The sequence below is a fragment of the Propithecus coquereli genome, unplaced genomic scaffold, assembly GCF_000956105.1.
Source record: "Propithecus coquereli isolate 6110/MARCELLA unplaced genomic scaffold, Pcoq_1.0 Scaffold45, whole genome shotgun sequence".
Taxonomy (NCBI): domain Eukaryota; kingdom Metazoa; phylum Chordata; class Mammalia; order Primates; family Indriidae; genus Propithecus; species Propithecus coquereli.
In genome coordinates, this window is record NW_012150285.1 from 4,061,038 (window position 1) to 4,076,923 (window position 15,886).

General features: G+C 35.7%; 1 protein-coding gene across 1 annotated transcript in view; it reads right to left on the bottom strand.

Moving 5' to 3' along the window:
• The window catches only part of CCDC7 (coiled-coil domain containing 7), a 135,611-nt gene that overhangs the window by 72,002 nt on the left and 47,723 nt on the right, over positions 1-15,886 (bottom strand). The window contains 1 exon segment of the mRNA XM_012654840.1: positions 6,139-6,214. Within this exon segment, the coding sequence (XP_012510294.1) occupies positions 6,139-6,214 (76 nt within the window).

The following is a 15,886-nucleotide window of genomic DNA, read 5'->3' on the forward strand; positions in this document are numbered from 1 at the left end:
GAAAAAGCTTTCAACTTTTCACTGTTGACTATAATGTTAGCTGTAAGCTTATAATATGGCCTTTATTATGTGGGGCACATTCCTTTTAGACCTAATTTATTGAAAGTTTTTATTGTGATATGACATTGAATTTTGTCAAATGCTTTTTCTGCATCTCTTGAGATGATCATATGTTTATTGTCCTTCAACATGGCAATAGTAAGTCCTTACCTATCGATAATTAACTTGAATGTATTATTTAAATGTAAATAATATAATGAATGAGTTACATCTCCAATTAAAAGACATAGAGTGGCTGAATGCATTTTTTAAAAAGACCCAACTATATGCTGCCTACAAGAGACTCAAGCTTTAAGAACACACAAAGACTAAAAGTGAAGCAATGGAAAAAATATTTCATGCAAATGGAAATGAAATGAGAGCAGGGGTAGATATATGGCAAAAGACAATTTAAGTCAATACTAGTCACATGAGACAAAACAAGGCTATATAATCACAAAGGCTGAATGCATCAATAGGATATAATAATTTTAAATAAATATTCACACAAGATTGAAACATCTAAATACATATAATGAATAGTAATAGATCTAAATACATAAATAGACAGCAATAATAGTAGGGGCTTTCAATACCCCACTTACAACAATAGAAAGTTCATCCAGAAATCAAATTAATAAGCAAACATTGGACTTGAAATATACTTTACACCAAATGGACTTAGTAGACATATACAGAACATTCCAATCAACAGCAGCAGAACAGACATTCTTCTGAAGTGCACATGGAACATTACCCAAGACAGATCATGTGTTAGGTCACAAAACAAGTCTTAACAAATTTAAGAAGATGTAAATTATACCACATATATTTTCCAACCATGATGGTATGAAACTAGAAATCAGTAATAGGAAAAAATGGGAAAAATTCACAAATAAATTATAAATTAAGCAACAAATTCCTGCAAAAACAATGGCTCCAAAAGGAAATCCAAAGGGAAATCAAAAAATATCTTGAGACAAACAAAAAATGGAAATACAACATACAAAAACTTACAGGATGCAGCAAAAACAAATTATAGCAATAAATGGCTACATTAAAAAGAAGAACGATCTTAAGTAAATAACCTAACACATCAAATTATTGGTAAAAAAAGAAAAAATAAAGCCCAAAGTTAATAGAGGAAGGAAATAACAAAGATCAGAGAATCAATAAATAAAATAGAGACTAGAAAAATAATAAAAAAGATTAACAAAAGTAAAAGCTGGTTTTTTGAAATGATAAACAAAATTAATAAATCTTTAGCTAGACTAAGAAAAAAACAAGACATAAATAACATCAGAGAGAAAAAGGAAATATTACAAATCATACCACTAAATTAAAAAAAAAAATCAAGAAACTACCATGAACAATTACATGCCAACAGAAGAAATGGGTAAATTCCTAGAAACATATAACCTACCAAGACTGAAAAAATAGAAAATCTGAAATACCAATATGAGTTAGGAGAATGGATCAGTAATATTATCTCCCATCAAAGTCATGGCTTCAAGAATTCTACTAAACATTTAAAGAAGAACTAATACAATTCTTCTCAAACTCTTCCAAAATACTGTAGAGGAGTACAAGTCTGCATTACTATGATACCAAAAACAGACAAGGACATCACAAGAAAAGTAAATTACAGACCAAAATCCTTGATGAATACATATGCAAAAATCTTCAACAAAATTCTATTAAACTGCATTTAACAGCACATTAAAAGGATCATTCACCATGACCAAGTGGGATTTATTTTGGGGTACAAGGATAATTCAGCAAATTAATAAATGTCATGCATTACCTTAGAAGAATGAAGGAAAAAAAACCATATCATCCTCTCAATAGATGCAGAAAAAGCTTTTGACAAAATTCAACATCCTTTCATGATAAAAATATTTCAAAAAATTAGTTATAGAAGGAACATATCTCAACACAAGAAAATCCATGTATCACAACCCCACAGCTAACATTATACTCAACAGTGAAAAGTTGAAAGCTTTTCCTCTAAGATCAGAAACAAGATAAATATACCCATTCTCACCACTTCTATTCAACATATGAATAGTACTGGAAGTCATAGCCAGAGCAACTAGTCAAGACAAAGAAATATAAGACATCAAAATAGGAAAGGAAGAAGTACTACCATGTCTGTTTCCAGATGGCATGATCTCACATAAAGAAAACTCTAAGGACATCCCCAGAAAACTCGTATTACAACTAACAAAAGAATTCAGTAAACTTGAAGATACAAAATCAACATCCAAAAATCAATTGCATTTCTATAAATTAACAACAAACTATCTGAAAAAGAAATTGTTTAAAATCCTATTTATAATACCACAAAAAAGAAATAAAATAGGAATAAATTTCACCAAGAAAGTGAAAGATTTATACACTGAAAACTATTAAAAAATTGATGAAAGAAATTGAAGATGACACAAATGGAAATATATCTGGTACTCATGAATTGGAACAATTAATATTGTTAAAATATCCACGCTACCCAAGGCAACCTAGAGATTCAATGTAATCCCTATCAAAATTCCAATGCCATTTTTCACAGAAATAGAAAAAAAAAACCTAATATGGAACCACAAAAGATCTTCAGTAGCCAAAGCAATCATGAGCAAAAAGAACAAAGTTAGAGGCATCACACTACCTATAGTTACCAAAATAGGACAATCGTGGCATACAAGCAGATATATAGCCACTGGAACAGAACAGAGAGCCCAGAAATAAATCCACACATTTATGGTCAACTGATCTTGGACAAACATCCAAAACACACAATTGGGAAAGAAAAGTCTCTTCAATGGTGTTGGAGAAAGTACAGAAGAATAAAACTGGGCCCTTATCTCACCCCCTATACAAAAATCAACTCAAAGTGGGTTATAGACTCAAAGATAAGGCCTGAAACTGTAAAACTACTGAAGAAAACATAGGAAAAAGTCTTCTTAACCTTAGAAAAGATTTTTTGGATATGACCCCAAAAGCACAGGCAACAAAGCAAAAATAGACAGATAGGATGATAACAAACCTAAAAGTACAGCAAAGGAAACAATCAACAAAGATACAACCTATTAAATGAGAGAAAATATTTGCAAACCATATACCTCATAAGGGTTTAACATCCAAGATATATAAGGAACTCAAGCAACTCAATAGCAAGGGAACAAATAATCCTATTTAAAAATGGGCAAAGGGCCTGATATTTCTCAAAAGAAGACATATGAATGGTCTACAAGAATATGAAAAAAATGATCAATATCACGCATCATTAGGGAAAAGCAAATTAATACCACAATGTAATATCACCATACCTTATGGGATAGTTATTATCAAAAAACAAATGGTTATTATCAAAAATAAAAAGAATGACAAATATTGGCAAGAATGTGGAGAAAAGGGAACTCTTATACACTTGGTAAGAATGTAAATTAGACGAGATCGGGCACGTTCAGGGTAGTAAAACCATCCTCAAAAAGCCATCTAATCTTTGACAAACCAGACAAAAACATACACTGGGGAAAAGAATCCTTATTCAATAAATGGTGCTGGGAAAACTGGATAGCCACATGTAGAAGACTGAATCTGGATCCACACCTCTCACCCCTCACAAAAATCAACTCACACTGGGTGACAGATTTAAACCTAAGGAGTGAAACTATTAGAATTCTAGAGGAAGATGTTGGAAATACTCTTCTAGACATTGGCCTAGGCAAAGAATTTATGAAGAAGACCCCAAAGGCAATCACAGCAACAACCAAAATAAATAAATGGGACATGATCAAATTAAAAAGCTTCTGCACAGCCAAAGAAACTGCCACAAGAGCAAACAGGCAACCCACAGAATGGGAGAAAATTTTCGCGTGCTACAAATCCGATAAAGGGCTGATAACCAGAATCTATTTAGAACTCAGAAAAATCAGCAAGAAAAAATCAAACAACCCTATCAAAAAGTGGGCAAAGGACATGAACAGAAACTTTTCAAAAGAAGACAGAATAATGGCCAAAAAACATATGAAAAAATGCTCAACATCTCTAATCATCAGGGAAATGCAAATCAAAACCACAGTGAGATATCACCCATCTCCAGTGAGACTGGTCTTTATCAAAAAGACCCAAAACAATAAATGTTGGTGTGGATGTGGAGGTAGGAACACTCATACACTGCTGGTGGGACTGCAAATTAGTGCAACCTCTGTGGAAAGCAATATGGAGATGCCTTAAAGAGATACAAGTAGAACTACCATTTGATCCAGCAATCCCATTACTGGGCATCTACCCAAAAGAACAAAAGTCGCTCTATGAAAAAGACACCTGCACCCGAATGTTCATAGCAGCACAATTCACAATTGCAAAAATGTGGAAACAACCCAAATGCCCATAAATACATGAGAGGATTAATAAACTGTGGTATATGTATACCATGGAGTACTATTCAGCTTTAAGAAACAATGGTGATATAGCACCTCTTGTATACTCCTGGAAAGCACTGGAACACATTCTACTAAGCGAGGTATCCCAAGAATGGAAAAACAAGCACCACATGCACTCACCATCAAATTGGTATTAGATGATCAACAATTAAGTGCACATATAAGAATAACATGTATTAGATGTTGGGCAGGGGGAGCGGGGAGGAGGGAGGAGGGGATGGGCATATGCACAAACAATGAGTGCAATGAGCACCTCCGGGGGAATGGACACACTTGAAGCTCGGACTTGCGGGGGAGGGAGGGCAAGGGCATCATACCTAACCTAATCATCTGTACCCCCATAATATGCTGAAATAAAAATATATACATATAATACAGAATCTAAGAAAAAAATAAAGAATGTAAATTAGTACAGCTTTATGGAAAACAGTATGGAGGTTCCTCAAAAAATTAAAAATAAAACTACCATATGATAAAGGAATTCCACTTCTAAGTTACATACAAAGTAACTAAAATAAGTATGTTGAAGAGATATCTGTACTCCCATGTTCATGGCAGCATTATTCACAATGACCAAGGTATGGAATCAACCTAAGTGTCCATCAATGGATGAACAGATAAAGAAAACATGGTACTTATGTATATGTGTGTGTGTGTATAAAATAAAATATTATTCAGCATTAAAAAATAAGAAAATCCTGTCACATTCATTCATTCATTTGCAACAATATGAATGAAACTGGAGAACAATATGCTAAATGACATTGTAACCTTTTTTAAACTATGGTAAAATACACATAACATAAAATTTACCACATTAACCATTTTAAGTGTACAGTTCAGTAGTGTTAGGTACATTCACATTATTTTACAATATTCTAAACTCTTTTCATCATGTAAAACTCAAGTTCCATATGCATCAAACAATGATTCCCTATTTCTACCTTCCCCATCTCTCTGGCAACCCTGATTCTACTTTCTGTCTCTATGAATTTGATTACTCTAAGTACCTTATGTTAAGGGGAATCATGCAGTATTGTATTTGGCTTGCTGGAACTGGCTTGTTTTACTTAGCATAATGTCCTCAAGGTTCATATATGCTGTAGCATGTATCAGAATTTCCTTTCTTTTTAACACTGAGTAATATTCCATTGTGTGTATATGCCACATTTTGTTTATCCATTCATCCACTGTTGGACACTTGAGTTGCTTTCATCTTTTTGTTATTGTGAATAATGTTTTAACAAACATGAGTTTACAAATATCTCTTCAAAACTCTGCTTTCAGTTTTTTGGGGTATATATCCAGAAATGGAATTGCTGGATCATATGGCAATTCTATTTTTAATTTCTTGAGTAACCAACATAATGTTTTTTCACAGCAGACATTTTACATCTACTTTACATTCTATGTCTTTATCATTTTTAATTTAAAAATTATACATATGTCTAATCATAAAAATTGATATAAAAACTCTAAATATTTTGACAGAGGTCTTATTGTCTTTATGTTTCCAGTATTTCTGCAGTAAATATGTACTAATTTTTGTAATTAAACATGTATTAATACATGATTAAAAACATATAGTGTTATCTGCTACTTTTTCAAAAATAATAAAGTATAAAAAAAGGAAAAAAGAGTTATTGTAAAAGTTTACCTGTCCAACATACTTGACTGGTTTTCAAATATTTTCAACATGGTATTCAATCGATTAGTCAGTGAATGAGCAGTTTCTATAGTAAAAATTTAAGAAAGTAAAATTTTAAAGGTATTACAAATGACTAAAGTTATAGCTCTGTGCTTATATAACCAACTTCTGTAGATATGAAAACTAAACAAACATAAAGATGAACTAGTAGGCCACATGAATATTAAAGAATAAAATGGTTATGATGAAAATAGCTACCATTTTATTAAACACATATTATGTGCAAGTCACCACGTTATTTTGCATTCTCTTAGTCTTAAAACAAACCAAAAAATAAGATACTGTCACTATTTTCAAATAAATAAATTCAGGCTCAGAGAGGTTATATAAGTTAATCAAAACTATGTACCTAATAAATGACAAAACTGGATTGAGGTCCAGTGTATGTGATCTCGTTATGATACAGCATAACAGAGGACTCTAGGATACTAAGGGAGAACTTCTTTGGTTGCTGTTGCCAAGTCAGTAAGGTCTATGGGAGTAATCAAGCTAACCTATTAAGTTTTCCAACAGTATCAAATAACTTAAAAAAGAATCTAAGATGCTATTTAAAATGGTACCAACATAATGAGGATCCATAATAAACAATGAACACTCAGGGTAATAACACAAGACTCTTCAATCTTCTGACATAAAATGCATATGATAGAAGACTGACCCTGTACTATTTTCTGCTAGATAAATAAGATATGACATTTACAAAGAAAATATTAAATAACATGGAAGCATACAATAGTTCCTAAACATCAATTATATTTTTTCTATTCCACATGTCAAAAGATTGGTGTAGAAAAATACAATTAATGTTTAGGAGCTGAAAAGAGGAGGAAGATAAAAATAAGCTAAGCCTTAAAGAATGCATATAATTTCATTAGAAAGAAAAAGTGAAAAACAAACACGATAAGCATCAGCAAGAAAAGTAGAAATGTGCAAAATATACCAAGGGTACCAAATAAATCAAGTATTTGAAGGAACCAAGTCAACAAGAGGCTTTGCTTTGAGAAAGTCAATACTCCTCAAAGATTCAAATGGAATAAAAGGAGAAGCCAGCTTCAGAAGAATTAAATTTAGAATTTCTTGTAGGCAAGAGAGAAGAATTAAAAATGCGTATGTAATGGAAGCTCAAAACCTAGAAAACCTAGAGGACGTGGATAAATTCCTAGAAACATACAGCCTCCTGACATTGAAACTAAAAGAAATAGAAAACCCGAAGAGACCAATAATGAATAGCAAGATTAAATCAGTAATTTTAAAAAATCTCCCAACAAGGAAAAGCCCAGGACCAGATGGATTCGTAGCCTAATTCTACCAAATGTACAAAAACGAACTAATACCAATCCTCCTGAAACTATTCCAAAAACAATGAAGAGGGTGGAGTTCTCCCTAACTCATTCCATGAGGCCAGTATCACCCTGATACCAAAACCAAACAAGTACACAACAAAGAAAGAAAACAACAGACCAATACCCCTGATGAGAATAGATGCAAAAATTCTCAATGAAAAATTAGCAAACTTAATCCAACAGAACATCAAAAAAAATATACCACAATCAATTGAGTTTTACACCAGGGATGTAAGGATGGTTCAACAAATGCAAATCAATACACGTGATACATCACATTAACAGAATCAAGAACAAAACCATATGATCATCACAAAGAAAAAGTATTTGATCGCAGCCCAAGCTGGACGCACAGCCCTCTTTTGGGAGGAGGGTTGCAGCTCATGCATGCTGATCTGCCCCTGAAGGCACAAATAATAATCTCTGATGTCTTTTGTATTTCGGTAAGATTAGTTATCTTCTTTTTGATAAAACTCAACATCCCTCCATGATAAAAATGCTCAACAATCTAGGCATTGAAGGAATACATCTCAAAATAATAAAGGCCATGTATGACAAAACCATAGCTTCCATCATACTGAACAGGAAAAAGCTGAGAGCCTTTCCTCTAAGATTTGTAGCAAGACAAGGATGCCCACTTTCACCATTCTTATTCAATATAGTACTGGAAAGTCCTAGCCAGAGGAATCAGACAAAAGAATAAAATAAGAGGCATCCAAATTAGAAAAGAAGAAGTAAGTTATCCATGTTTGCTGATGACATGATCTTATATCTAGAAAAACCTGACAACTCCACCAAAAAATTCTTAGATTTGATAAGTATATTTAGTAAAGTTACAGAATATAAAAATCAATGTACAAAAATCAGTAGCATTTCTATATAATAATGACTAGAAATCAAGAAGTCAATCTCATATACAATAGCTACAAAAAATACAATACCTAGTTATAAATTTAATCAAGGAGGTGACAGATCTCTACAAGGAAAATTATAAAACACTGATGAAAGAAATTGAAGAGGACACGAACAAATAAAAAGACATCCTGAGTTTATGAATGGGAAGACTTAATATCATTTAAATGACCATACACAAAGCAATCCACAGATTCAATGCAATTCCTATGAAAGTACCAATGTCATTTTTCACAAAAACTGAAATAACAATCCTAAAATTCACATGGAACCAAAGAGCAAGCCTGAACAGCCAAAGCAATCATGAGCGAAAAGAACAAAGCTGTAGGCATCACATTACCTGACTTCAAAATATACTACAAGGCTATAGTAACCAAAACGACAAGGTATGGATACTAAATAAATAAATAAACAAATAAACATATAGATAAATATCCAATGCGACAGGGAATCCAAAAATAAATCCACATATTTATATCCAACTGATTTTCATCAGAGGCACCAAGAACATACACTGGGGAAAGAATACCTTCTTCAGTAAGTGGTGCTGTGAAAATCAGACATATGTTTTAGTCTGTTTTGTGTTGCTATAAAGGAAATATCTGAGACTCGGTAATTTATAAAGAAAAGAGGTTTATTTGTCTCACAGTTCTGCAGGCTGTACAAGAAACGTGGAGCCGGCATCTGCTTCTGGTGAGGGCCTCCGAAAGCTTTCAATTATGGCAGACAGTGAAGGTAGGACAGGTATGTCACACGGCAACATAGGGAGCAAAAGAGAGAAAGAGGAGGTGCCATACTCTTTTAACGAACCAGCTCTCACATAAACTAATAGAGCAAGAACTAACTCATTACCTGTAGGGAGGGCACAAGCCATGCATACATGAGGGATCCGCCCACATAACACAAACACCTCCCACCAGGCCCTACCTCAAACATTGGGGATCAAATTTCAACATGAGATTTGGGGAGGACAGATATCCAAATTATATCAATATCCATTTGCAGAAGAATGAAACTGGACCCTGATCTCTCACAATATGCAAAAATAAACTCAAGATGGATCAAAGACCTGAAACTATAAAAATACTAGAAGAAAATCTAGGGAAATCTCTTCTGGACATTGGTCTAGGGCAAAGATTTTATGCTAAGACCTCAAAAGCACAGGCAACAAAAACCAAATATGCTAATAGCAGCACTGTTTGTGGAAACAAAAAAAATAGAAACTATCTATATCAACATCAATGGGAGAATAATAAATAAATTATGGTATAAAATCAAATACTATATGGCCATTAAAAATGCTTAGACATTCATGCCAATGTCTCTGTGATATTCCTAAAAATAAAGTTGTGGATTTTAGATATGCATATTTTCATTTTTGATAGATAATACTATAGGGATGATCTTAAATTTGTAAACAATTTTCATTAAAACCAACAAAATATGAGAAGGTCCTTTTCTCCACATTATCACCAACACTACTTGTCATCAATGTTTAACTTCAGGATGTTTTGTAAGATATTCTTTCTCGTCATTTTAATTTGCATTTCCCTAATCACTAGTCAGGTCAAGCAATATTTCACTTGGTTTGGAACATTCTTATTTCTTCTGTGAAATGCCTGTTTATATTTTTATACATTTTTCTGCTGAATTGTTTACCATTTTATTATTCATTTGTATGGTCCAATTAATACTAGTACATTATGTGTAACAAATACCTCTCCAATTCTATTAGTCATTTATTTGCTGATATTGATGTATGATTTTAACTGTCCAGAATATTTGCACTTAGTCAAATTTATCAATTTTTTGTTTTATAGTTTCGGAGCTCTGTTTCATTCTTTAAAGGCAACAATATAAATAAAATCCCTTAATATTCTTTTATATTTTCATAATCATGACCTACATTATACTTACAAAAGGATGAATAAAAATATATTTACAGTTTATGAATAATTACAAAACAAATATCCACACATGGCCACTGCTCAAGGTCAATAACTGGGACATGTGGGATTGCCAAAATCCTAGAAGCTCTCTGTGTGTCCCCTTCCACTCACAACCCTTTCCTTTCTCATAGAGTTTCCTATTGCCCTATTTTTTTCTTATGTTTATATCTTTTCCACCTTTACTAGCTTCCTTAATCAACATAGTCTTCCTGACTTTTAAACTTATTATAAATAAAAATACTCCATGTATTATTTTGTTACTTGCTTCTTTGAATCAATGTTATATCTGAAAGATTAATGGTGTAATGAGTAGTCAGATTTCAAACATTTTCATTATACGATGATTTTACATCATATGAACAGACTGCAGTTTATTTATCTGTTCTACTCCTGGTGAACAACTGGGACTTTCCATTTAGGGACTACTGCAAATAAACTGGTATGAAAATTCTCGTGCATGCATACCAGGGCATATAGACAAGAATTCAAGGATATGCACATCCACAACATAATTAGACAAAGAAAAGCCATTTTGCAAAGTGATTTTACCAATGTACACCTCAAACGTAGTATATGTATGAAGAGTTCCTATTTTTACACATCCTTGCCAACACTTGATATTGACAGACTTTTTAATTTTTTACAATCTGTTAAGTATGAAACATACCCCATTATGGTTTTATTTGTAATTTCATGATTATTAAATGTTATTGGCCACTGGTTTTCTTGTTTGGTTAAGGGCCTATATTTTTAGCCATTTTTTATTGAGATTATTTATCTTGTTCTTCTGGATTTATAGTAGTTTTTTATGTTTTCTGTATATAGTTGACCCTTGAACAATACAGGTTTGAACTCTGTGTGTCCACTTATACATGTTTTTTTTTATAATAAAAGTTACATAGACTGTGCCTGCCTCTGCTGCCTCCGCTTCCACCTCCTCTGCCTCTGCCACCCATATAACAGTAAGACCAACACCTCCTTTTCTTCCTCCTCTTCAGCCTACTCAACATGAAGATGATGTTTATGAACACCTTTATGATGGTCCACTTCCACTTAATGAAGAGTAAACATATTTTCCTTATTAAATTATAAGACCAGGAATGTAAAACAATTATGATTAATATGCTAAGTGATTTAAGGAAAAGTAGTCAACAATCAAGAAGAGTAATGTAAGCAGAAAGATGGAAACTAAGAAAAAATGAAAAGTAAATGCTGAAAAGAAAAAGAAGCAGGAGCTAAGATGGCGGACAAGAAAAGCCGCCAGTCAGAGTGTCTCTGCAAAAAAGACAGATTTTAGAAGAAAGTGAAAAAAATAAACTAGCAGAAAAACATAGATCAGGTGAGGGTCGGAAGGAAGGGTACCTGAAACTACAGAGACTCCACAGGAAGACGTTGTGGAGGAGAACTGGAAGGAGAAACGTCCCCGAGAGGCTTGAAGACCACAGACAAGGGCAGGTGGAGCAGATAACTTCCCCCTCCCTTGCATCTCGGACTGCTGGTGGGCCTGAGCGGTTGGAGAGACCTGCCATCACCAGCCCAGAGATGGCTGCCGCCAGTGAGCGGTGACTTTTGCGGACAGGGTACCAGGCTCCCAGCTCCCTCAGGGCACCTCCCCGGGCGCAGACCCAAGCCTATTGGCAGACGCCATAGTGCTCCCTCCTCTCCTTCCCCCTGCCTACCCGTGGGTGCCCAGAGAGACAATTTAGCCATCACATGAAGGCATCTCCAAGGAACGGGACCTTTCCTTTTGGGGCCCTACAGCAGATTGAGGGGTACTCAGACTGCGAGCTCCCTACCCGCCAGCCCCCCCAGGTGCTGCTTGCCTGGGGACTCCAGGAGAGTGGGGCAAATCCCGAGGTGGAGTGTAATAGATCCAGATTGGGCACCCTGTAGGTGATTCAAGACCAGCACCCCTCCCCCTGGCAGGGTCAGGGATTGATCTCCAGGGCCCAGGGGATAGGACTGCAGACCAGACCCCGTGCACCCAGGTCAAGATCGCGCTGTCCCTAGGCACAGAAGGGAGATCTGTGAAAGAGCCTACTGAGGAGTGTGTGCCTTAAGGGGCAGATCAGCATGCATGAGCGGCAACCCTCCTCCCAAAAGAGGGCTGTGCGCCCAACTCAGGCTGCGATCCTGGGCAGGGAACCTCCCGGCCCACATAACAGCCAGGGGAGATCCATCAGCCCGAGGTCCTGCATGCTGGCAGAGGCCTGGGAGAGGCCACGGAGAGAGGGAGGGTAGAGGGGAGCGAGACCTGCTCCAGAGGGTGGGTCTTGGACAGCCCCACCCCTCAAGCCCAGACTTTCAGCTCAGTGGAGCCATTTCAGCCCCTCCCGGGAGCTTTGCACAGAAGCAAAGAACAGACCTTTGACCCCTGCTAACAGCAACTGTGGAACCTGAGGGCAGGCTTACCCAATCCAGCCCTGCCAAGACTCACTCCCGGACCTGACCCCACTGAGGCAGAGAATAAGGACCACCTAGAAGTCCCAGGGACCCACCCACCACCCAAGGCACAAGAGGGCCTCTCCAGAGGAACAAGAGTTGGCTACAAGTTTCAAAAACAGCACTGCAGCTCACGCCTCCAAGCAAGTGCCACCTACTGACAGGGAGGTCATTCTGCACATCCTTTTACTGCATCTACTGACTAATCATAAAGGGTGTGGTTGAATCTCACCCACAAACATGACCTACTGGCTCAGAGACTAAACAGGGCATGTCATTATCCAAATGAAAATCTAAAGGCAAGAAGGAACAACTGATCCAGATGGGAAGGAACCAGTGAAAGAACTCTGGAAGTATGAAAAATCAAATGGAAAGCACACCCTCAAGGAGGAACAAGAGCTCCCTAGCAATGGACATTAACCAAACTCAGAACACCAAAATGACAGAAGAAGAATTTCAAACGTGGATTGTAAGAAAACTCAATGATATGCAAGAACACAAAAAAATCCAGGACTTAGAAGAAAAATTCACTAAAGAAATTGAAACATTAAAGAAAAATCAAACCGATCTCATGGAAATGAAGGACTTATTCAGGGAACTACAAAACACAGTGGAAAGCGTGAAGAACAGGCTAGATCAAACAGAAGAAAGAATCTAAGAGATTGAATACAACTCCTTCCAATCAAATAAGTCAGTCACAGAGATCGAGCAGAAACTTAAGAGAAAATAAATAAGCCTACAAGAAATGTGGAATTATGTGAAAAAACCGAACCTGAGGGTGATAGGGGTTCCAGAAGGTGAAGAAGAAAACACTCATGGGCTGGATAAGCTATTTGAAGAATTAATAGAGAAGAATTTCCCAGGCCTTGCTAAAAATCTAGATATACAGGTACAAGAAGCTCAACAGACCCAAGGGGGATTCAATGCAAATAGGAAGACACCACGTCATGCAGTCATTAGACTGACCAAAATATCCACTAAAGAGGCCCTTCTACAAGCTGTAAGGCGAAAGAAACAAGTAACATACAAAGGAAAGCCCATCAGGATAACTCCAGACTTCTCAACTGAAAACCTACAAGCAAGAAGAGACTGGGGCCCCATTCTCACTCTTCTGAAACAGAACAATGCCAATCGTAGACTCTTGTACCCTGCAAAACTAAGTTTCATATATGAAGGATAAATAAAGACATTCTCAGATAAGCAAAGACTGAGGGAATTCACCAAGACAGACCAGCTCTCCAATAAGTACTCAAAACAGAATTACAAAAAAAAAAAAACAGAATTACATAAGGATCAGCACAATAAACACTCTCAAACGTAAAACCACTCAAATGTTAAAGATCAAAGGCTAGATTCAACAATGGCTCAAGAGAGAAAACAAAGTAACAAAATGCAACCCAACAGAATGAACAGTAATTCACCCCACTTATCAGATCTCTCAATAAATGTGAATGGCTTAAACTCACCTCTCAAGAGACATAGGCTGACTAAATGGATAAAAAAAATAAGCCAAGCAACTGCTGTCTCCAAGAAACACATCTAATCTGCAAGGATGCATTTAGACTCAAGGTAAAGGGGTGGAAATCAATATTTCAAGCAAATGGAAGCCAAAAGAAGGCCGGTGTGGCAGTTTTGATCTCAGATAACTTAGTTTTTAAAGCAACAAAAGTAATGAAAGACAAAGAGGGTCACTATATAATGGTGAAGGGCACAGTTCAACAAGAAGACATAACAATTCTAAATATGTATGCACCCAACTTAGGTGCACCCAGATTCATAAAGCAAACTCTACTTGATCTAAACAAATGGATAAACAGCAACACCGTAATAGTCAAACACTTCAACACCCCACTGACAGCACAGGACAGATCCTCCAAACAGAAAATTAACAAAGAAATAATGAACTTAAACAGAACTCTGGAATAAATGGGCCTGACTGACATTTATAGGACATTCTGCCCAAAAACCACTGAATATACATTCTTCTCATCAGCTCATGTGACATTCTCTAAGATTGACCAATTCTAGGACACAAAGCATGTCTCAAAAAATGTTTAAAAAATAGAAATCATACCATGCATCTTCTCAGATCACAGTGGAATAAAAATAGAAATCAACCCCAACAGAAACTCTTATCTCTACACAAATTCATGCAAATTAAACAATCTTCTGCTGAACGATTTCTTCATAAATGAGGAAGTAAAGATGGGAATCAAAAGATTCTTTGAACTAAATGACAAAGGTGACACAAGTTATCAAAATCTGTGGGACACAGCCAAAGCGGGCCTGAGAGGAAAGTTTATTTCCATAAATGCATATATCCAAAAGTCAAAAAGATCACAAATAGACAACCTAATGAATCAACTCGAAGAATTGGAAAAAGAAGAACAGACCAACCCCAAACCCAGCAAAAGAAGGGAAAGTAATCAGATCAAATCAGAACTAACTGAAATTGACAACAGGGAAACTATACGGAAGATTAATACAACAAAAAGTTGGTTCTTTGAAAAAATAAACAAAATTGACATGCCTTTGGCTAAACTAACGAAAAACAGAAAAGAAAAATCTCTGATAAGCTCCATCAGGAACAAAAAAGGAGAAGTTATGACCGATGTCATGGAGATTCAAGATATAATTTATGAATATTACAAAAACCTTTATGTACACAAACTGGAAAACGTGGAGGAAATGGACAAATTTTTAGAAACATACAGCCTACCTAGGCTCAACCAGGAAGAAATAGAATTCCTGAACAGACCAATATCAAGGACTGAAATTGAAACAGCAATAAAAAACATTCCAAAAAAGAAAAGTCCTGGACCAGACGGTTTCACACCTGAATTTTACCACACCTACAAAGAAGAACTGGTGCAGATCCTGCAGAAATTATTCCACCGCATCGAGAAGGATGGATTCCTCCCCAACACATTTTATGAAGCCAACATAACCCTGATATCCAAACCAGGAAAGGACGCAACAAAAAAGGAAATCTACAGATCAATATCCCTTATGAATATAGATGCAAAAATTCTCAACAAAATTCTAGCTAAC